The sequence below is a fragment of the Epinephelus lanceolatus genome, chromosome 10 (genome assembly GCF_041903045.1).
Source record: "Epinephelus lanceolatus isolate andai-2023 chromosome 10, ASM4190304v1, whole genome shotgun sequence".
Lineage (NCBI taxonomy): Eukaryota > Metazoa > Chordata > Actinopteri > Perciformes > Serranidae > Epinephelus > Epinephelus lanceolatus.
The window spans coordinates 36,968,536-36,992,042 of record NC_135743.1 but is presented as its reverse complement, the minus strand read 5'-3'; the positions used below and the strand labels follow the sequence as shown (position 1 = coordinate 36,992,042).

The window sequence follows — 23,507 nt, the reverse complement described above, 5'->3', positions numbered from 1 at the left end:
CTGCTTGTCCTTACAAGATGAATGAAAGAGGGAGTACTTATTATTAGACTCCAGCCATATTTTAATGGCAATATATTTTACAACAACACTAAACTGTGCAAGTTTTAATTAAACATACAGAATTAAGTTATTTTAAAATTAGCTCCTTTAAGCAAAACATTTTTTGTCATACAGTAAGTAAAGATGCATAGTGTGATAGGGACTGGCCAAGTGTGGAGTTTGTTGTATCAAGTGTTGTGCCAAGCAGCTGCAAGAATGCATTGGTTAGCAGACAGCTGCATCCCACGCATTCCAGTTACTGAGAAGCATCTATGACTGAGACATGAAATGAAATTGTATCCTCCCTGTCAACATAAAAGACCTACTATTTATTCTCCTAATTTTAGGGTACAACTAGGAGGAGAAATGCCTCATATTCACACACTGTTTAAGTGATCCCCGCAAGGAAATCTCTTGTATCTGCCCTCAGAAGTCAGGTTCAATAACAAAAAAGCAGATGGGGATCAGTAACTTGCTCAGAGACACTTCAGCAGGGCAAATCATACCTGAAAGAACTGAGTCTGAACATTAATGTTCTGGATTTTTTAGTTTCACAAAATAGGCCACATTCAGTCGACAGTCAGAGAACCACTTCATTAGTTTTAGAATAAAAGTTGTCAAGAATAAATGCAATTTCAAACACAACACACAAAAATAAAGTGGAAGAAATGTGTTACAATCGTGCGCTATTTCCATATATGAGCCATCCCACATGACAGTCAGTCATTCATGAATTTTGCCAGCTTCTGTTCATCTGTGTGAAGGAAAAATGGTCAAAAATAATTCTTCTTTTTATATATTATGGTGTTTATTCTTACTTCCACCATGTACAATTTTAAACCTCCATGAACGCTGGGTGATAACATTTCCTCTGTAGGCACTGATAGTTAAGGTCCTTCAGAAAAATGTATCAGCTGACACTGACATCCATGACCCCATAAACAAAACATGCTTTTTATTGTACAGATTATAAAGCACTAGAATACAAAACTAAATATTGGAAATGTTTTATTCACAGTCTGACATGTACAGTAGACTATTTAAATGGTTATCAAAATGGCTTTATTGGCCATATAATGCAAAATTCACAAAATCTTCATATCGTTCAAAACCTTTTCTAATTTATGCATAGGAAAAAGAAACAAAACATTAGAAAACAGAGACATAAATGAAGGTCTTTATTAGAAATGATTGGCAGTTGTGTGGTTCATGCCCATAACCCGCCCATGTCCCTTCTTATTTGAGCTAAATCACCCCAAAATCACTGTCCGTCAGCCTCTGGTAAGGGCAGCAGTGCTCTAGAGGAGTGTCTGTGGGGAAGAGCCTGTTGCTGAGGCTGAATGGGCTCAGCATCACAGTGCTCTATGAGAGAGGAAGGAGGCAGCAGGTGACCATACCTGGTCCCCTCTCTGGGAGGATCCAGAGGCGGAAAGAAATACCTGAAGCAACAAATAAATGGATGGAGACGAAGACAACAAATACATGGACGGGGAGAGGACGATGACAATGGAATACAGAGAGAACATACATCAAAGGAAGTAGGAAAGGAGGCATTAAAAGGAGAACAGATGCATTTACGCTCTAGAAACAAAAAGAGAGGACAATGGCAGACAGAGCAGTGACAGAGGTTTAATTTTTAAAAGTGTAATGTTATTAAAGGAGGTGAACCCACTGATAAACATCAAGTTGGAATCAAGACAAAGTGGAAGCTGTGAAGAACAGAACCATGCAGGTTTCATCACAACACAGAGCCCTTCACCAGTCACACCGAAGTATTCAGCTGGGACATGACTCACTCACACATATCAAATGCATGAACACAAGGGCAAATGGTAGCTGGTGCAGAGGAGACATTAGTAATATGCAGGATGCTGGTATATCTTTGGAGAGGTCAGCTGCCGCAGGGGAGGGGCAATGGGAGCTCTCTTGCCAATCCTGCATGCAACAAGCAGTACAATACCACATTACTTCAACAACCCCAGTTCTCACTCACGTTTGTCGAACAGCAATTTTAAATCACAAGAAAAAACTTGTATGCAAGGTCATTTTACAAAATCAAATTTGGTTTTGTAAAATGACTGGTTACAAAACACAGACTGTCATACAGTACACAGATGTTGTGTTACTAAGGTTAGAGGTGAATCGAGAGTTATGTCAAAAACTACACACATGATTAATACTGAAGTCTTTTTAAGTTAGAGGTTAATAAAGGGACAGTTCCCCCCAAAAACAAATATACACACATTTCCTCTTACTTTTAGTGCTATTCATTAATTTAGACTGTTTTGGTGTTAGTTGCAGAGCACTAGAGATAGAGGCCTTCAGTTGAATGTAATGGACCTAGATGGCAGTCGTGTCATGTAGGACCTATTTTCTTGCATTTTTTTATGGCTTTGAGCACCACAAGCTGAGTGCCATCTAGTTCCATTATATTGGAGAGAAGGCAGACATCCCTGTGGCCGATATCTCCGACTGATAAATAGCACTACAGGTAAGAAGAAAAATATGTAGATTTGATTTTCGGGTGAACTGTGTCTTCAAGTTGAACATAAATACAGCCACATACCAACTCTTGTAAAACCAGTGTTAGCTCAAAACACTGTTTGTCCACTGGCATTTTTAACCTGTTTCACATAACATCAAATGGTAATAGATGTTCATTTATAATCCAAATTTTAAAGCAGTAATATTAGCTTAACTGTGACCTAATAGTAAATGACAAAACATGGTGTAATTGTAGCAGATGTAGAGAACAGTCAAAAAGTCTGCAAGCGGTTAGCCACTGAAAGCTACTCGTCACACCAGACCAAGTAAGGCTGGAGCAACAAAAGCTGAGTGCACTGAATTGAGAGAGGGTGAGTTTTACTGCTTATGAATTCAACATTTCATTTGTGAAAGACAGATTGTTATCTTTTCTTCAAAAAGTTACACAGTCTGAATTTAAAGCCATAAATGTCGGTGGCTGTATTCATATCCATAATGCATGTACAGTATTTATACTATTTTCTGATGTTATTACAGCTGGTTAAAGAGGTTCATTCAAGCTGTCCTTCTGCTCAGCAAAGAGGTTGGCAGTACTTGCTCAAGGATACATTCAAATTACAAAGTGAAATATTCCGTAATATAAAAAAAAAAAAAAAAAAAAAAAAAAAAAAAAAGACTGAGCTTTAATTTAACTGCTCATCTCAAAATGGGAATGGTAACAAAGATGCTGGATGTTGAGATGTACAGTACAGGCCAAAAGTTTGGACACACCTTCTCATTCAATGCGTTTTCTTTATTTTCATAACTATTTACATTGTAGATTCTCACTGAAGGCATCAAAACTATGAAAGAACACATGTGGAGTTATGTACTTAACAAAAAAAGGTGAAATAACTGAAAACATGTTTTATATTCTAGTTTCTTCAAAATAGCCACCCTTTGCTCTGATTACTGCTTTGCACACTCTTGGCATTCTCTCCATGAGCTTCAAGAGGTAGTCACCTGAAATGGTTTCCACTTCACAGGTGTGCCTTATCAGGGTTAATTAGTGGAATTTCTTGCTTTATCAATGGGGTTGGGACCATCAGTTGTGTTGTGCAGAAGTCAGGTTAATACACAGCCGACAGCCCTATTGGACAACTGTTAAAATTCATATTATGGCAAGAACCAATCAGCTAACTAAAGAAAAACGAGTGGCCATCATTACTTTAAGAAATGAAGGTCAGTCAGTCTGGAAAATTGCAAAAACTTTAAATGTGTCCCCAAGTGGAGTCGCAAAAACCATCAAGCGCTACAACGAAACTGGCACACATGAGGACCGACCCAGGAAAGGAAGACCAAGAGTCACCTCTGCTTCTGAGGATAAGTTCATCCGAGTCACCAGCCTCAGAAATGGCAAGTTAACAGCAGCTCAGATCAGAGACCAGATGAATGCCACACAGAGTTCTAGCAGCAGACCCATCTCTAGAACAACTGTTAAGAGGAGACTGTGCGAATCAGGCCTTCATGGTCAAATAGCTGCTAGGAAACCACTGCTAAGGAGAGGCAACAAGCAGAAGAGATTTGTTTGGGCCAAGAAACACAAGGAATGGACAGTAGCTGATTGGTTCTTGCCATAATATGAATTTTAACAGTTGTCCAATAGGGCTGTCGGCTGTGTATTAACCTGACTTCTGCACAACACATCTGATGGTCCCAACCCCATTGATAAAGCAAGAAATTCCACTAATTAACCCTGATAAGGCACACCTGTGAAGTGGAAACCATTTCAGGTGACTACCTCTTGAAGCTCATCGAGAGAATGCCAAGAGTGTGCAAAGCAGTAATCAGAGCAAAGGGTGGCTATTTTGAAGAAACTAGAATATAAAACATGTTTTCAGTTATTTCACCTTTTTTTGTTAAGTACATAACTCCACATGTGTTCATTCATAGTTTTGATGCCTTCAGTGAGAATCTACAAAGTAAATAGTCATGAAAATAAAGAAAACGCATTGAATGAGAAGGTGTGTCCAAACTTTTGGCCTGTACTGTATCTGAGTAAAGCTAATCAAATCTCCTGAATACTTAGAAAAGAACGGTACCCAACAACACAATGATCCTGCAGTATATCCCAAAATAATAATTTGAAATAATCGTCACATATCAAATTTAAATAAACAGTTTTATTTTAGTTTTGAATAGCAAGAATATGTTGAGCCCTAACACTGACAATGCACAGTGGAAACATGACACTACTCTTGCATGCATCCGTACAAGTCAAGAGGAAATCACTTGTAAAAAACAAACAAACACCACAACACATCCAACTCCACAGGCTCCACACTGACAACCTGTATGCTGGAAGCCAAGCTCTTTGCATGAGTGCAACATTTGGTCAGTGTGCGCCCAGAAGTTTGTCAGTGAGCAGCTGCAGTCCCAGTCAGTGTGAGGCACAATAAGTTGTCAGTTCTGACTGGCTCGGGTTGGGCTGGGTGAGTGGCGTCGGACGCACCACACCACCTACCTTCCTGCAGACATCCCGTTCAGGGCATTCTGTGACGTCTGAACGGAGGAGCCCACAACGGTGCTCATGGCTGTGGGCTGACCAGATGAGCCGGTGAGTGGGCTGCCGTCTCCTTTTAGGATGCCTGTGCACTTCCAGTTGTCCATGTAGTTAGCTGCAGAGGGATACAGGAGATCAAAGCAGTGCTGCTTGTAACATAACATGATCAACATTTGATGCAAAGTCCATTATTTCCTACGCACCTACGCCAAGTAGAAAGTGGATGGAAGAATTTGACCACAGCAGACCTTTCCACTGTAAAAGGTTGCCTATTTAATTTCATTCTATCCTCAACTTTGTATTTATCACCCCTGCTCGCAGCAGTTAAAAATAATATTCTAGCAGGTGTGTAGCAAAAGCTCTTAAATCCCACTGTGAACTACTTGGCCAGCACCAAAAAGCAGACAAAGCTAGCAACTAGCTGGTGATCAAAGTGAAACATCCAGCTGCTATGAAGCCAGATCATTTTCCTAGCTGTTGGTGGAGACAAGAGGAATGTTAAAAGGAGAGTAAATATCAGACTTACATTCATTAGCTAGACACACACAACTCCAAATAAAAGCTAATGTTAATTTGTGTCTGCTTGGTGTGTAAATAGGCAAGTGTTTGCTAACACATTTGCCATATAAACTTGAACAACAGCAAGGTGTGTCTCTGTTGTGTTAATAGCTTGTTTCCCTTGTCACCAAATAGCCAAGGGAAATCAATTATTGAAAATCTCATAATGCAATTTATTACCAGTTGACTTGTATGCACATGTACATAGCAAAAGTAGTCCTTCTTGCTTATGTAATGCTTCCTCCACAGGCTGTTAAGCAGGAGAAGGGATTCTATAGTTTTTTTTATGCTAATATGTACTATTCAGGAGGACACACAAATCCAGAATAAAGCTAAAATGATGCACTGGGTGCAGCTACACCCACAAAGTATCTGTTACAACATGAATGAACTGCAAACCTGTCTCAATATGCTTCTAAAACACAAAAAAAGTTTGTAGATCAACTCAACAATAACAGAAAAATGTGCCAATATGCTTTGGAAATACTTCTAGTGAGCAATTGAAATGTGACAGAAATATGATGAAGCCATGACACAACCGCAATTTGGGGTAACAGCCATCATAGCTTCCCAGTTCTCTACACTCTCATGTCACAAACTACATGAAATGACTGTATCTATGAAGAAGGGGGAGATCAATCCTTTGATACAAGCTACTCATTTACTATCAAATCCTTTAAAAAAACTGTATCGATAACACAGTTATATAAATACAAAATATGAGTTGCTGCGTAACTTCCAAACATTTTTAGTACTGTGTAATGTTTGTGCCACAACAGCCCAGACATGTTTAGCTGGCCTGTGCCGTACAACTGTGGAAAGCTATGTCACATCCAGACCTAGAGCACAGTTGCAAACTTCGTAATGTAACATGGTGTGATGCTTTCAACAAAAAGTATCAGTATCATATCGAATTAAAAGAGATTGGTATCACCCAACCCTAGTATAAATATCTATTGTTGGGGGTCATTGACAGCCTCTGAAGTGCATACATTTGGTTTGAGTAATTTGATATAAATTGTATATCCATCAAAATCTTACTATATAATGACGAAAACTGTGTGTGTGTGTGTGTGTGTGTGTGTGTGTCTCTGTTCCACGTTTTTCTCCTCACTGACTTGCTCAATCCATGTGAAATTTGGCACAGTGGTAGAGGGTCATGGGAGGATGCAAATGAAGCAATATTACATCAATTGGCCAAAGGGGGGCGCTATAGCAACCAACTGAAATTGCAAACTTTGATGGGCATATCTCATGCCCCGTATGTCGTAGAGACATGAAACTTTGCACAGAGATGCCTCTCCTCATGAAGAACAAATCTGCCTCAAGAACCCATAACTTCCGGTTTATAGATTTTCCGCCGTTTTGAATTTTTTGAAAAACACTTAAAATCGATCTCTTCCTAGGAAGTTTGACCGATCTGCATGAAACTCGGTGAACATGATCTAGGGACCAATATCTAAAGCTCCCTCTTGGCAAAAGTTGGAAAACTTACTAAAACTGAGCTTCTATAAGGCAATGAATATTGCGGAGGGCGTGGCTCATCACATAAAGATGTATAACATCTCAAGGGTTTCACTGATCACCACGCAACTTTGTAGGCATATGACCACACATAATCTGAGGGGACCCCTCCATTATTTACCCGATCATATAAAATGGGGGAGCTAGAGAGCTAATTACTCATCTAGGCCTAACCGCCATATTGATTTTTACTAAACTTGGTAGATATGTAGAACAGGACGCCTCAAGGTGACTGGAGAAATGTAACTAATTGGCAACTGGGTGGCGCTATAACAACAGAAAAATACTTAAAAATGGCTAAAATGCGACTGATCGCTGTGGCTCCCCCTGTGGCCCAATGTTGTTGTTTTTTTCTAATTTTTGGTATGACTAAGTCATGGTATGGCATGCTGTACATAATCACGGAAACTGTCAGTGTGTCATTCTGTCAGTCAGTCATTCTGTCTGTCCCATGTTTTTCTACTCACTGACGTGGTCAATCTATGTGAAACTGCACATAGGCATTGAGGATTGGCATAGGTAGAAGGTGACAAAGCTACCAAAGGGTATGGACTAGTAAGGTATGAAGTGTATGGAAAGGAAAATCAAAGCAGCAAAACTACATCAGTTGACTGAAACATTGCTGCTGCACATCACTACACAGATGCACTGAGTGGCTGTAGCACTACCAACAGTCAGTCAAAAGAGGGTTTTCTGGAACTGGCATCAATCAATCTAACCTCTGTGAAAGTTTGTTAGCTCTGTTTGTGAAATTAGACCGCCTTTTCTGTCATTCTTAAATTGACTGATGCCAACAACACATCAGCCAAAGTCACTAAATACCTGTCACTGTTTACTCAAAGTAGCATTTTAAATATTACACAAAAACAGCTTTCAGCAAAGCCATGACTAAGAATGAAGGAAGAAAGAGAAGCCGTCAGCAACAGAAGCTAACAATAACCTCCCACCTTTCCAGAGGCGCACACAGCCATCATCCCCAGAAGAGGCCAGCAGGGTGCTAGTGATGTTCCAGCTCACACGCCACACCTGGGAGTTATGGTTGTCAAACTGAGCCACAATCTGCACCTCCAACTTGGTGGGTCCTGTAGAGGTGCTCTCCTTCCTGTCAGATGGATCCAAGTAACAGAAAATTAATTTACACAGTAGTAGGTTCTCATTTCCCATTAAAAACTGGCAAATGTACAGGTGTATGAATTCATTTAAATGTGAAGTGCAGGATTTCAGTGACTACACTAAACTCTGTGTACTGAGTCATGCATATAACAACTATGACAAACTGTAACACTGTAAAAAGAGTTACCTCATAGGAACAAGCTTGAAGATTCTGACATCTTTCGTAGCAATGGCCAGCACGTGGAATGATCTCCCCAGGTTTGGAGCAAATGCGATGTCATGGACTGCATCAGTGACGGTCATCAGCGTCTCTGCTTTAGCATATTTCCTTTATAACATTGGTGCAAACACAATTTTAACAATATTAAAAACTACTTGGAATTCTGTTTTGTTTATATTGGCATGTTTTTATTAGAAAAGTGACACACACAACATTTCAGTAATACCCACCTTGTGTTTTCATTATACTCATAGATCTGAACTTTCCCACCATATGTGACGTTACTGTCATCGCTTCCCACTGCAAACATTGGCGGGTGGGCACGAGAGCTGGGTGGGAGGGAGAAAAAACACAAGATCACACCGACAGATCCACAAACCAAAGTTGAGCGGCAGCAAACCTTGCACTTACAAAAAGATCAGTTACAGAATGTCTTGAATTTGACACTGGTCTGCCAGAATGTTTGAAACAACCCAGAGTACTGAATGTTACCTATTTGACCAACTGTATCATTTTTTTGATTCAGTCACTCCTTCAAACTCAAGCTGATGTTCGAGTGCTGCTTGGACCGAGACAGATTTTGTGTCAGCTTGTCTTTGTATTGCAATGGGAAAGGGCCAAAAATTAGTTCATCCACCCAGGTGTTGCATTTCCATCACTGCCAATCGTTGCTGTAGCCAATAAATACTTGTGACTACTGCAGAGTCATTTGTCCTGGGAATTAATGCCGATTGTAACCTTTGACATTAATTACAGAAGCCAGATGTTAGTGGGTGTTAGTAGGTTTCTTGCCCAGCAGGAACGGGGCCATGACAGTAAGCAATGACAGTGTGACAGTGAGCCAGCATGCTCAATACCAGCCACCTAAAACTAAAGGAGCTAAATGGAATTCAGTCATTAGTACTTGTATAATTTACACCTGTGCTTATTGTCTTCTATGAAAAAGGCCTGTTGTTGAGTATCAGAAGAAGTGAATGAGACTGTGTGGAGTCATTTTCAGTGGCATGCAGGTTGGGAAGATAATTGTTTTGAGGAAGGGAAATGATTACTCAGTTACAGTCCTATGAGAACTGTAAGAATGTACATATCATTGACTTATCCTGTAAATGATCTTTAAGCTTTGCTTTTTTTTTTAAACTTTCTTATGTCTCTTCCTTATTTCCCCTCTTTATGAGTTGTGTGGTGTTTAAGTTTGTATGTATATTTTGTTAAACTGAGGAAAAAATAATAGAAACTCTCAATAGCTACAAATAAAACAAAAAACAAACAAAAAAACTAAAATCACTTCATTTATCATTTCAGGTCCTGTATGATATTCCTATAGGGACATGTGTGGTTGGGTTTAGTGAAATTACTCTTATTAAAATATTTCACATTGTACCATGCAGTCTAATCTCAAACATCACTCTAATATCCTACTGTATTATCATAAAGGAAAACCTCTTTATATACAGATGTGTTTCTGTTATTTAGTGTCCCCTTGCTGACATAAATTGGGTGAACTAAATAATAGAAACAACCATCAACATTACACAATAAATTTCGGATAAATTGGACAAGATGCCCTGGGAGGAAGTGAAGAAGGAGATGGTGAATGAGAAGGGCTTGTCAGAGGAGGCTGCCAACCAGACTGGGGAGTACGTCAGTATGCAGGGTGGAATGGCCTTGGCAGAGCGCCTCCTTCAAGACCTGAAAATGTCTCAGAGTAAGCAGGCCTGTGCTGGTCTGTCCGACATAAAGCTGCTCTTTTTATTTATCCATTAATAACATAATGTTTATAAAGGTGGGATTTATTGCAGGAGCGTCTATTAGACTGCATTAGTTTTAGCTAGGTGTACCTAATAAACTGGAAACAGAGTGTCTTGTTTTTTGTACCTACTCAAAAACTAAATTTATTATATTTTTCTGTACTATAAGCCAAAGTATCTGTAGAAAGAAAATGAAAGGGATTATACGTCCTATCTAGATGACAATGTGTTATAGTTACAACTGGACAAAGAATGAACTTGTGTTTTCACTAACTAAAAGTAGGTAATAATTAGAAAATAATCTGTTTTGTTTTATTTTAATGAATTCAACACAAACAGAAGTGCTTAAATCGTTAAAGACAGAGTGCTGAAAAATTAAAAAGGGACACACTCAATTTGGGAAAAAATAAAACACAATCTGGAAAAAAAACAGATATCCTACCTTGAGGGGTTCCAAGAGATGCAGCTGCAGCTAAGTTTGCAAGAGATCTCGTGCTGAAGGGACCACTGACTCAGGTTCATCACATCAGGAGCCTCATAGATCCTCACCACTCCATCCGCAGAGCAGGTGGTCAACATTAGACCCATGTGTTTAGGTGCAAACTTCACATCAGTCACTGACGTTCTACTGTCCACGAGTGTGGTTCTCTTTATCTAAAACAGAACACCACAAAATAACAGGGTCAGATCTTGTATAAAACAGAAGACTGTAGCAAATTGACTTTCTGCAGTACAGGAGCTCCTGAACTGGAGAGGTGCAGAGTCTATGATTAAGAAATAAATGAGTGCAATGTCTGATCTGCTAGTTTGGAAGGATGCTAGAAATGTACTAACCCAGTGGCTCAATCCTCTCTGCTTGTCATTGGACTCCCCTACAATCTCTTCCCAGACGGCTGCTGTCCTGTCGAAGGAGCAGGAGGCCAAAACCTGACCGAATTCTGGATGAGCCCAGGTCACTCTCCAAACTGATCCACTGTGTGTCTGCACAAGAGAAAAGGGCATCTGTCAAATTAATAAGCCCCAATACTAGTTTAAGCCAGATTTTGGGCTGCTTCCACATCAATGACAGAATGAGTCCACAAGAGACACAGAATACGACATAAATAGTAGAGTCAACCGTACAAATGTGTTGTTTTGTCAGCATGCTGGTTGATAATTAATATTTTACTAGGGAAGCTTTTAGCGGTTAAAACTAATCAAGCAGCAGGTGGCTCACCTTCCAGCTGGCTGTGCAGTGCCACTCTCCATTCTCACTTTTGTCCCAAACCTGAGAGAAAAAAGACACATGTCAAATATGCAGAAATATTGCTGTTATGAAAGCTACCATATACACTTATGAAGCTGGTAGCATAGCTCTGTACTTCAAGGTCCCGAATTGGTTTACAACTTAAAGTTAATGTTAAATTACACCCTCTAAATTTCACATGTACTATACCTTCTATGCTATACATTAAAACTGTGCTACACAGTTTACCTGCAGCTAACGTTACCCTAGCTTGTATGCTACAGGGATTGTGGCTTGCAAAGTAGCTAAATTCATTAAGGTAAAGCTGAATTCGATAGTCAGACTTAGCAGCAAATTTAGGAAATGACCTAACGTTACGACGGTCTACTACTGGTGGAAAAACGAGAGTCCATAAATCAAGTAGGGAGCTAAGGGTATTGATAATGTTGGTGATGTTAACAGCTAGCTGTGACAGCTAACGCTAACATTAGCAAACTGGAGAATACTTCATGTTAGCTTCCGTTACCTTTACACTTTGGTCACTGGAACATGTTGCCATTCTCCGGCCGTGGAAATCGTACGACACATCGTGTATTAGATCTTTATGGTCTGCTGCGATACTGCGCGCTACAAACATGATTTCATCCAGGCTACACCAGCAACACTAGCTTGACTGGTTGCCCAGTAGGCCTGTCATGTGTCCACTTCTGTGTGTGTATGTTTGGCGGTTCCTCGTAGTGTGCGTGCACCTGAGTTCACCACAGAGGGGCGCATTCACACCAATTTTAGGTCAGTCATGTTTTAGGGTGCTTTATAATAACATGTATGTTAAAACTAGTTATGTCGAACTAAAGGCAACATAATGTAATTTTTAAAACGTATATAAAAAACCCACGACGTTTCTTGACATAAAAAAATCGCAAACTGCAGTAAGTGACATCTTGTTACGTGTTTGCTCAAATGCCCTCCTCCTGTCACCGGGGTTGCCAGGTTTGGTAAAATATTGACTTTAACTAAAATAGAACACTTTAAAACAAGAGAAGTGTAAACAAAAACTTTTGTAAAACGTTTATGTTGTATTGTATGCTATTTTAGTTATTATTCTAATCTTTCCTTTTCTGCAATGTGAAACAATAAATAAATATTAAAAATAATTTTGGTCAGGTTAAACTAGCCTAAAAATTAAAATACAATTTACTGCAAGGGTCAGTGTTGATATATGTCGATGTGTAAAATAAAACATCCACACAGCACTATGTAACTCGATTTGTTTTTTTAAATAATAATAATTTTTTGGTAGGTTGACAAAAACACGGAACTGGCAACCCGACGTGCATGCAGTATTGTGCAGGAGCAGCAGACTCCCCGCAGGGATCCCCAGGGTTACACACACTGCTGTTTAGATGGCTGACAGAAAGGAGTAACTTAGTGAACGGTGTTGCAAACACTCTGTGATCATCCAGCAAGTGTCTCGGGGCAGTAATTACGATACAATGGAGCAAGAATTTGAAGACATTGATTCGTCCGGGAGATGGCAAAACCTTTACAATGTAAGTCGGGACACTGGGCCTCTCGTGTTTCTATGACGATCGCTTGCTAACTTACTTGGCAAGCTAATTTGATAGCTAGCCCGTTAGACACCTTTCCCAGTATTTGGTTTACTTTTAGTCCTCTGTGTGAGTCATGTAATTGTGTTCACTTATAGACCTTATCGCATTGTGTAGAGGTTATATAAAGTACTATGCCCTTAGAGAAGACGAATGAGAAACTAGCATTTCGCGCTAGTAGTGGCTGACTTCCGTAGCTAGAGAGCTGGCAGCTAGAAAACGTGCAGCGGCAGAGTCTTCATAGTTGGGCTCAGTTAGCTAATGCTGGATGACGCTAGCAGACGTCAGCTGCAGTTTCTGAGAACTCATCAGGACTTCCAGAGAAAAGCGCATGTGTTTTACCACCAGCTGGCTCAGAGAGACCAACCTTTACTTTATAATAAATCTGTTCCGGTTTAACTGTAACTATGAGTCGTAATATGTAGGTACAAACCGGAGGATAACATGTAATTGGAGATGTTTTGGAGCTAATAGCTAGCTTGTTTGGAAGTTACAGAGAAACTGTCAAACTTAAACTACTAGTGTTACATCATAAACAATCAGTTTGTTGATGGAAGAAGATTATGAGTCTTGTCACAGTAGATAGATTTAGCTGGATAAATTGTCCCTGGCTTGTGAAGGGAAAATATGTCTTGTAGTTGATAGAGAAATCATTTTAGAACTTTTATCCCCTTTGTTTTCCTGAAAACTAAAGAAATGAAAGCTCCACAACTATTCAGAATGTAAATATTATATACTAGAAGTGGAATTGTTAAAAGTCTAAACTATTCTTGTTCCTGTAAAAGTTTAGTTGGCTTTTGTGTTGCGTTTAACAGCAAAATAGTTGATGTTTAACCATCACTTCCGAAGAAAGAGATGAGAAACATATACTCCAATTGTGGCTTGAAGATGATATTTGTCTGCACCTTACACACACACACCATGAAAAACATATGTAGTAAAAAAAAAAAATTCACTCAACTGAGTCATTTAACAGACGATGATCAGAACAAAGCACTGCAGCACATGTCAGTTATAGATGGCAGTTCCAGCGAATTTAGCGCAAAACACAGACCCTTTATCAGTATGTGTGGTATTTGTATGAATGTTGTCAGTATTACTTGGCGCCGCTTTAGTCAGGCAGGAGGTGGATATCATACATATCCACCAGTTTGTCTCACACTGTGTCTCCCATTGCTGTTAAATCTTAGTCAACATAATGTGATACTTCTAACATCCTATTTGTCTTTTTGTCTCCAACAGGAAATCCGCAACCAAGCCAGTGAATATCCCTACAAAGTGGCAAAACTTCCAGTGAATCGGAATTTGAACCGCTACAGAGATGTGAGCCCATGTGAGTCCTATGACAAATAAGATTGTTGATGAACATTTGAATTATTGCCAATTGCGTCTTTGTGATTTATAATTGCTCTGTCTCTCGTTTGGTTTCAGATGATCACAGTCGGGTAAAACTTGAAAACTCTGAAAATGACTACATCAATGCAAGTCTAGTCATGGTGGAAGAAGCCCAAAGAGCTTACATTCTTTCTCAGGTACAGCAGAGCACAAGCAGTGTCAGTGTCTGCACCAGGATACAGGATTTCACTCTGATGTTTTGGAGCTTTTGATAATGTCAGGATCCTTTCTTCTATGTACATTTCTTTCTTTTGCTTCCACAGGGGCCTTTGAGGAATACCTGTGGTCATTTCTGGCTGATGATTTGGGAGCAGTGTTCCAAAGCTGTTATAATGCTCAACAGAGTCATTGAAAAGGGATCTGTGAGTACTGTACACCACAACACTTGCTGATCACTGATTTCCATGCTGTCTGTTTTAAGGTGTCATATCTTGATAGTATTAACTGCCACACACAGAGCACTTTGTATACATTGTCTGTATTAGTTTGGCTTTATCTGTCATTCTTTCATCCACTGAGACAGATTTTTTCTGTATTTAAATGTTATATGAATTTGCTGACAAAGTTACATTTTATACTTACATTAATGTTTTTGTTTACGTGATAAAAAAAATAATTTTGTTGTTAGGCAACCTACTAAAAGGTCCTGATAGGCTGGAAATGTATGAGCTTCTAGTTTCACTCAGATTAATGCATTCAAGGGCAAACTGTATCACACATTTTTTTTTAGAAAAAATAACACCTGAACTTGCTTATTCTGGTCATCTATTGCTCCTCTATAAAGATTTTACAACAAAAGCACTACATCATTGAACTTAACCTCAGTAACTTTTTCACAAGATTCTTTTAAGCCCCAAATGATCACTTCAGACATGTTAGAAAGGCTCTGCTTTGGATAAGGATTTGTGTCCAATATAGTTTTTCTACACAAAAATGGAACCTCCCAAATAGGAAGCAACAATCCAAATAGACAGTAAACATGGAGGGGACTCCGGGGAGGCACAAGAACATAAACAAGTCTTGGTTCTCAAGGAGGAGAAACTGGTGGCGTTGTGGAGTGAACAAGAGTCTGTTTAATTCAGCATGTACCTAATCCACCAACCAGCATTTTTCTTTAGTGAGAAATCTTAATTTTTGAAATGGGTCGCCTCTCATTCCCATGCTCTCCTCCCACTAAAATAAAATACCTAACCAACAGAGTTTGTTGCGAATTGAGAGGACAAAATCCAAAATGTGAAGTTTGTAGGCAAATACAGTTTATCTTTATGGATTATAATGATGCTGAATTGACAATTGACCCCGCAAGATCCCGAGTCTTTCCAAAATTATACAGTGTGTGACTAAAAACTCACATTGTCTTTAGATGTGAGAGGGTGTCAGACTTAAGTCTTTTAAGCATTTTTCAGAGTCCTCTAGTGTATGGTAAGCATTAGTTGCATATTCCAAAACTAGTTGAGACGTTACAAAATCCTCCTCATACATTCAAGTGTTAATCCCTTCAGCAGATAAATGGGAAAGTAAACACAGCATTCTATAAAAGAAAGCTCAAACATCAGGTGAAAGAACGGTAAGATATTTAACACATTTTTAAGTGGAACTTGCCCCAAGACTTTTATACATTCTGGTGAGGGTAGAGGGTTAAAGTCAGCTACATATTTTGCAATGCTTTGTGGGATCGGCTCGTTTATGACTTGTGGAAACAAGCTGCCAAGTCCTTTTGAGTTTCATATCACAGTGCTGTTGATGATAACGACCCTGAGGGTAAGTAACATGATAAAATTGTTGTTTGTACACAGCACATTCCGTCACATTGGTAAGTGGTATTTCTTGGTAAAGATGGATTCCCTGTTCCATGATTTCATGGAACAGTTCTGTGATCGCTCACTGATGTATCCTCAATTAATGTGCATTTATCCTGCAAAACTTCAGCCAGCTCATTCTTTAGCAGCCTGGGACACATGGCTTCCTGTCAAAGACTAATTTTCTTTCTTTCTTTTTTCTGTCTTAACAGGAAAAATGTGCACAGTACTGGCCCACTACAGAAGAGATACAGATGTCTTTCACAGACACAGGGTTTGTTGTCAGGCTACTTTCAGAGGAGGACCAATCCTACTTTACAATCCGAGTGCTAGAACTGCAAAACACAACGGTGAGCATGAGACGCACACTGTTAGATAATCTTTCTTTTTTTTTAAATGCAGAGTTGTGCAATTTCAGTCATATTTTGTGAGGTGAATTTGTTCCTTCCCTTCCCTTGCTTTGCTTGCATTACCTAATCCAGACTTCATTTGTGGGGCAGCTACTGTCTCTGAGCCTGTCTTGACTTGTATTATCTTGAGTGTTCATAAGTATCGTGAGAACCAGCATCTGAGTCTGGAGATGATAAATGCTGGGATTTCATGGGTTGTGTGATGTTTTACTTGTGGAAAATCAGCCCAGTCATGCAGAACTGCATCTATACAATACTCATTACATGTTTTCTGTGGCAGACGGGGGAGTCGAGGGAGATCTACCACTTTCACTACACCACGTGGCCTGACTTTGGTGTCCCAGAATCTCCGGCCTCCTTCCTCAACTTCCTATTAAAGGTTCGGGAGTCGGGCTCATTGGGACCGGAGCACGGGCCTTCGGTGGTGCACTGCAGCGCTGGGATCGGACGCTCAGGGACCCTTGCCTTGGTGGACACCTGCCTGGTTCTGGTGAGAACAGGGAGGGGGGAATGTCACCAAATGCAGTCAGTGTTAGAAGGAAGTGTTTCCCTTCTGTTAAAGTTGAATGCAAAGAGTTAAAATATTACTCAAGAGATTCAAGCTTTGGCAAGAGAGTAAGATGAGATGTTCATTTTATGATTATACTTGGTGAGAGCAGCAAAGGGAGAAGTTGTGACATGTTGGTGTTATGGTTAAATGCATAGATCATTTTTCATGCATTAAGAAGAAAAGAAAAGGTTCCCACAGTTATGATATTCCAGGAAAAGTTATGAGATTACCAAAACTGATTTGCAGGCCTGTAAATGGTTTGGAATTAACACAATATTTTTGAAAAGTTTTGAATATACACTGTGTTTTGTATTGTTTAAAATATGCTCATAAAAATCCCTAGAACATGTCTTACGTTAGGTGAAATATGTTCCTTGTATCACTGGTGACAGTTACTAATGATGGATAGCTAACGTAAGCTTGAGTGGAAGGCTGAGGCAGTACAGTCGTACAGTATAGCAGCATCAGACTGTCATCTCCAGCGACAGTCTCAGCCTGTGGATCAGACAGTTAGCTAAAAAGTCACGTATGTACAGATAACACTTAGCCTAAGTATACCTGGTAGTAACTGTAATGTGGTTATTGAATTTAGGAATAGCATTACATTGCATTGATGCACGTACAGCATTTTAAAGTCGATTGCTGCTCCAAGAAGCTGCATGAGAATTTCCAAGTTTGATTTAAATCGTATTGATTATTAGAATAGAATAAGGAGCATGTCTAAATCATATGGGACATGTGTAGATATCAAAATAACAGTTGATAGTGAGCCTACTTAGATCCACACCATTGTACAAAATGACGCACAGACCAACCCAGAATGCGACCTGAGTTGATATCCTTTGGATTCAGTCCTAATAGTGTCTCCGGTATCATGATCCCTGAGAACTTGTGAAAACCCCTCAACTTCTCCTACATACATGATTACAGACATGATATTAGCCTGGGTTAATGTCATGTTCAAGCTACAGTTAGTAACTTATATAAACAATAACATTTTTGATATTTGCTGAAATTGTCACTATATTTAAGCAGAATACCAAGTGCTACCCACCAGCTGGACAAACTTTCTCATATAACAGCTAAACAGTACACAAAAATATGTTTGGCAGTTAGACCACAGTTAACGGAGCAATTGACATTATTGACAGTAGCGTGAGAGACTCTCCAGCTCTGCTTGGTTGTTGCTGCTGCAGGTCTGATTCTGACAAATGCCATTAGAGGCAGTAGGAGGGGAGGAGGCAGAAGGGACATGATGTTTTTTACAGACTGTCTCATGTACCTCTTTCAGAACATTGTGACATTTTTGGCAAATATAAAGCAAAGTGATTTTGATCAAAATTACCAACTGTAGCTTTAACCTGTCTGAACATTTCAGTATTTAGTGAAAACATAAGCTTAACTTTCATCTGTATTCTAAACACGTTAATCTGTTGTGCAGATGGACAGGAGGAAGAACCCGTCGTCAGTGGACATACAGAAGGTGCTACTGGACATGAGGGAATACCGCATGGGTCTGATCCAGACCCCCGACCAGCTCCGCTTCTCCTACATGGCTGTCATTGAGGGCGCCAAGCTCCTCCAGACAGTCAACTCAGCAGCCCAGGTAGCTCAGTCACACTGTGTAACACTGTGCTTGTAAAATGTCTCAGGCTCATGCTCAGGCTTTTTTGAGATTTACACCGTGTTGGGGCGCTCCAGTGAAACTCTGTCATCTGAGACTAGACAGGTGACTGCCTAACTTTGCAACTTGATTCCATAAAATACAGGCTGTTGCTGAAACCAATGTGCAGTCTGTAGTATACAGATTTAGTTAACTGGCTAAATTAGGCATTGTTGCAGTTCCGAGCTTTATTTTAAAATCCATTATCAGGAGCAGGTAGAGGTGTCACGAGACACATTTTATTCCTCTGATATCATCAGCCTACGATGCAACTGAGAAATCAGCTGACCCATCTGGTAATAATATTGTTTCCTAACACCTTTACCTGCTTCTCTTGAAAGTTTGAAAGTAAAACTGATAGCTTGAAACTCCAACGATGCATTTGTCCGTTTTTGGAATTATCTTGCAGCATCAAAGTAAATTTTCGGACAAAATTCTAAGTCCACAACTGTGACAAAAAAAGCGGTCTGCTACTTGAATATTGTTGCAGTGTATTTGCCATCGAAAATCTGCACATAAAGCACAACAAAGAAACTCAAACAGATGCCAAAGATTGGAAGTTAAAAATTCTATTAAGAGTAGTGTAATGTAATGTAAGAGAAGCCATTTTAACAGTCTGCATTTGTATTTAATATTTTTTGCTGCATTTATGTAAATCTAGATTAGCTATTCTTAAATCTTTAGTCTGTAAATGAGAATTGTATAAACCCAAAGGCGACTTTGGTCATCTAGAGATTCACTCTTCATAAGTGTAGAATAAATGCCTTGCCTCTTGGGCAGTCCAAAGTATTTCCCATAGCTTGCCTCTGTCATAAGATAGTGTCTTTGTGTGTTGTCCCCTGCAGCAGAACAAGCAGAAGGTAATGTTCAGAGATGGCTTGGAGCCAGATCTGCCTCCTCCACCACCTCCACCCAGACCTCATCTTAACGACAGCAGGCCCAACGGTCAGCCAGGACCCTGCCCGGAGCCACAGGTCGCCTCAGGAGACCACCCGCCGGCAGGAGAGTCGGACAGCCAAGACCACAACATGGCAGAGAACTTAGGGCAGTAAGTAACAGCTCAGGGCTTCTTAAAGTGAACTTTGTCAGGCTTATTGTGAAAAAAAAGAACACAGTGGAAGATAAATTAAAATGTATTCATTGTACTTTGGACTCCACAGTGTTAAAGTTTTCAAGCTGTTTCCATCAGTGCAGTAAAATGTCACCTTTTAGACCTCAGTGAAACTGATGTGTAACCCTCCTACTGTTTTGTTTGTCACTGTTATATAACAATTTTTAAATTCTCTGGCACACAAGTGGGACTGTCTCTGAGATCAGCCGCATTTCAACCCAGAGTTCCAGGGGCAACTTTTCAATGACCTAAAAGATTCCTTCAGCCCAATTGTTATCTGAATTTCCATCCTGCTCCCAAGACCAGAGAAGATTAGGCAAGTTAGCGCAATGACGTAAGAAAAAGCAACATGACGGGACGAGGGCTGCTGGTGGTCACAGGGGTGAACACACTCTGCAGCCTGCAGTTCAGTGCACCCGCCCGTCTCATCTAAAAAACATACTGAAAAAAAAAAAATCCACCTTAGGTTTTGTCTTACTGTTCCGTGTGCTCCGTTGTGCTCCGTTGTGTCACTGCAAGTTGCATGTATAATGAAATGCAGAGGAGGGAAATGAAACTAAGAGCTTCTGTCCCCACAGTAAATCATCTGTTGAGTGTTTAATGGTTTTCATTTGTGCTTTAAAACATAACCGCAGTCAAACAGTCAGAATATAACATTTTATTTCTCTCACTCACTGACCTTCTCACAGCACTGCAGCACCATCTCTCTCTCAATTCGTGATCTCTCCCTCTTGTTCTATCTGTCTTTCTTAAAATCAGTCAAGAAGCAGACAGCAAACATGCTGTGGGAGTTTGACTAATCAGTGACAATCATCCCTGCAAACGTCAGCCCGAAAGTTCCTCTTCTTTCTGAAAGTACTAACCCCCTGATCAGGGACTTTTGGGGGTCAAAGAATGTCCCAGAACTTAATTTAGATCCCTGGTCCCAGAGGTTGAAATGCACTGAGTTCCTCAGAAGGTTCCTAGTCCCTTAGGAAAGTTTCTGTGGTCGAAAAGAGGATATGTTGGGATTTCCATATTGTTGTTTGCTGACTACTTACGGTTAACTGACTCTTATTTCAGTGTAAGAAAGCGACACCGTGAGGAGAGGATTGCCAGCACCTCACAGAAGGTCCAGCTGATGAAACAGAGACTGACTGACTCGGAGAGGAAACGAGACAAATGGCTGTACTGGAGACCCATTCTGCTCAACGTCGGTGCTGGGGCGGCTTTGGCTGTCGGCCTGCTGGTGTGCTGGATGTACTCCCAGTGAAAAACTCTGGGTCATTTAAAACTGACTCCTATTTTGCACCAGTACCTGGGAGTAGGTACTTCTCTAAGTAGATGTAGATGGTAATATGTGCATAACTGAGGGTATTTATTTCTTAAGGTCAAAATGTGGGAGCTCTAGATCAAATGATTGTGTGTATATTTTTCATTAAGATCTTAACAAAAATAGTAACATCTCAGGATCTTGGTGCCAGCACGATGATTTCATTTCCTTTCCTTCTTGTCACTGTTGATGAATGTACTGTATCATAACAAATGGCTTTGAAAGAAACGTACTAAAGGTGCAGTACAAAGCAACAAAAAAAAAATCTGACAGGTTTGTTTTTGCATTCTTTATTTGTAATGGTCAGATGTGTGTTGGTCATCTGCGGACACGTTTTACATTTTGCATTTCAAAATGACTTGTGTTGACAGTCCATCGTACCACAGATATGTAGGAAGGCTCCAGAGGTCAGCTATGGGATTTTTTTGTTGTTCTGTAATGAAATTTGCATATCATGCATGCATTTCGAGGTTTTCCAGAGCACCACTTGTTCTTCCATTCACATTCGGCAGGGCATCCCAATATGGCCAGATATATATTTTTGTGTGACTGGACACTTCATAGGGAGCCGCCTTGCTGATGTTTCAAACTCTGCTAGAATGTTAACCTTTTTATTTTCTGTTAAACGAGCACCTTTTTTTCATAGGTTTTGGTCGGATCATACAAGCTGTCAGGTCCTTCACCGCTTACTGCGTGTATTTACCCACTGGATGGGTTTGTGTGTGTATTTTCAGGTTGTCCCACTGTTGTTTTTGAGGAAACCAAAGCAAAGCTGTCCGTTTTTGGAAGGCCAGGCAAGCTGTTAAATGACAAAACCCTGTACTCCCATTATGTGGAATGTATTTTCCGTTGGATCTCTGACATAAAACACAACTAACTGCATCACAAAATGATAGTCAAAGTAGCTTTGCATTGTGTACGACTTCTTAATTTGAACCCACAGAATCACCGAATTGGTTTTCAATTGACTGGGACCTATGTAAAGCTATACCAGTGCAATTTAGACATTGAAGCAGAGGATATTTGGATTAAATTCTAGTAAGGAGAGATGTTAGTACCTGCTTGTTTGCTGGTTGAGATAGCTTTTAATGTGCCTTGAAGTGAACTAAATGGCAAAATGTATGCTCCAAGGTTTCCTAGCATGATCAGTACAAAAAAAGGTTTATGTGAGCTTTTGTTTTCCACATAACATGAGTAACATGTTTGCACAGCATCAATTGGTTTGTAGTAACTGGAGGTGTGATGCAGTAAATTTTATCAGAGTTCACTGTACACCAAATGTGTCATAAGCATGTACTGACTTTTGAAGTGACATACGTTGCTGATTGGCGAGTTACCACTGTTGGACATGGCTTTTTACTTAGTTCTCATTTAACCCGGAAGAGACACGTTTGACCATAACATTCCATTCAGTCGGTTTTTTTTTCCACATAAGATTTCAGGGGAGTTTTGTAAGCTGCTGAGCTGCAGTGAGAACATGATGGATGGCGTTTTGAAAAAAGCAAACAAAACATGAAATACTTCTTAAAATAAAACATTCATCTTTTTTTACCAAATGCTCTTTGTCTGGCTGTGTTTTTGTCAGTAGAGCAGCTTTACTGTGTCCACCCACAGCTTTCCACAGCCCTGCACTGCTGTGCTCAGTTACAGTCATAATTTCATTCTGACCATGAGCTAAATCAATGGAGGCAGACTGGAGGCCTCTCACCGTGGATTCCAGGAATTGATTCAATATTTCAAGAAGAGGCCCTGCTCATATTGACTGCTGTAGTAATTTCATTTTCTCTTGTCTGTGGGATGGTATTGGCGTGTGTGGAGGGGGAAGTACTGTCTTTGTTGTGTAATCCACTAAAACCTACAGAATACAGATTTATTTTTCAATTGAGTACTTTAAACGTAATAATCATTATAATACTATGTATTACGTAAAGATGATAGTTAAAATGATTATAACACAAAATGGTAGGTCTGGTATGAAATAATATCATCTACAGGGTTTGACAGTGCACGGACTACAATTTGGACTACAAAACGGTCCTTTGCTGGCTGTCGCAGGTCACACGGCAACAGAGCGACCGATACAATCCCTGAATAAAATGGCAAATGTTTTATCAGGCTAAAACAAATAAAAGTAAATTAAACGTCCCCTAAAATAAATTATCTCATAAGTGATGTCCAGCTTGAGTATACTGTTTCGTTTAAGGACA

At 39.9% G+C, this 23,507-nt stretch overlaps 2 protein-coding genes across 3 annotated transcripts; one reads left to right on the top strand and one right to left on the bottom strand.

The window, feature by feature from the left end:
- Positions 1 to 991: 991 nt before the first annotated feature.
- On the bottom strand, positions 992 to 12,200 carry seh1l (SEH1-like (S. cerevisiae)). 2 transcript variants are annotated; one of them, XM_033641296.2, is made up of 9 exons: positions 11,980 to 12,200; positions 11,445 to 11,495; positions 11,063 to 11,209; positions 10,671 to 10,882; positions 8,711 to 8,809; positions 8,448 to 8,588; positions 8,095 to 8,249; positions 5,027 to 5,180; positions 992 to 1,478 (listed from the first exon to the last, which is right to left on the bottom strand). In XM_033641296.2, the coding sequence occupies exons 1-9, from the start codon at positions 12,088 to 12,090 to the stop codon at positions 1,301 to 1,303; spliced, it is 1,248 nt and encodes a 415-aa protein (XP_033497187.1). In that variant the 5' UTR covers positions 12,091 to 12,200; the 3' UTR covers positions 992 to 1,300. The 2 variants fall into 2 exon arrangements, with proteins under 2 accessions (XP_033497187.1, XP_033497188.1); XM_033641297.2 differs by having other exon boundaries at positions 992 to 1,974; positions 11,980 to 12,198.
- Positions 12,201 to 12,807: 607 nt separating this feature from the next.
- On the top strand, positions 12,808 to 22,856 carry ptpn2a (protein tyrosine phosphatase non-receptor type 2a). The gene is made up of 9 exons (XM_033641479.2): positions 12,808 to 13,003; positions 14,303 to 14,393; positions 14,492 to 14,592; positions 14,719 to 14,817; positions 16,467 to 16,604; positions 16,945 to 17,154; positions 18,656 to 18,820; positions 19,723 to 19,925; positions 21,051 to 22,856. The coding sequence occupies exons 1-9, from the start codon at positions 12,947 to 12,949 to the stop codon at positions 21,238 to 21,240; spliced, it is 1,254 nt and encodes a 417-aa protein (XP_033497370.1). The 5' UTR covers positions 12,808 to 12,946; the 3' UTR covers positions 21,241 to 22,856.
- The last annotated feature ends 651 nt before the right edge of the window (positions 22,857 to 23,507 follow it).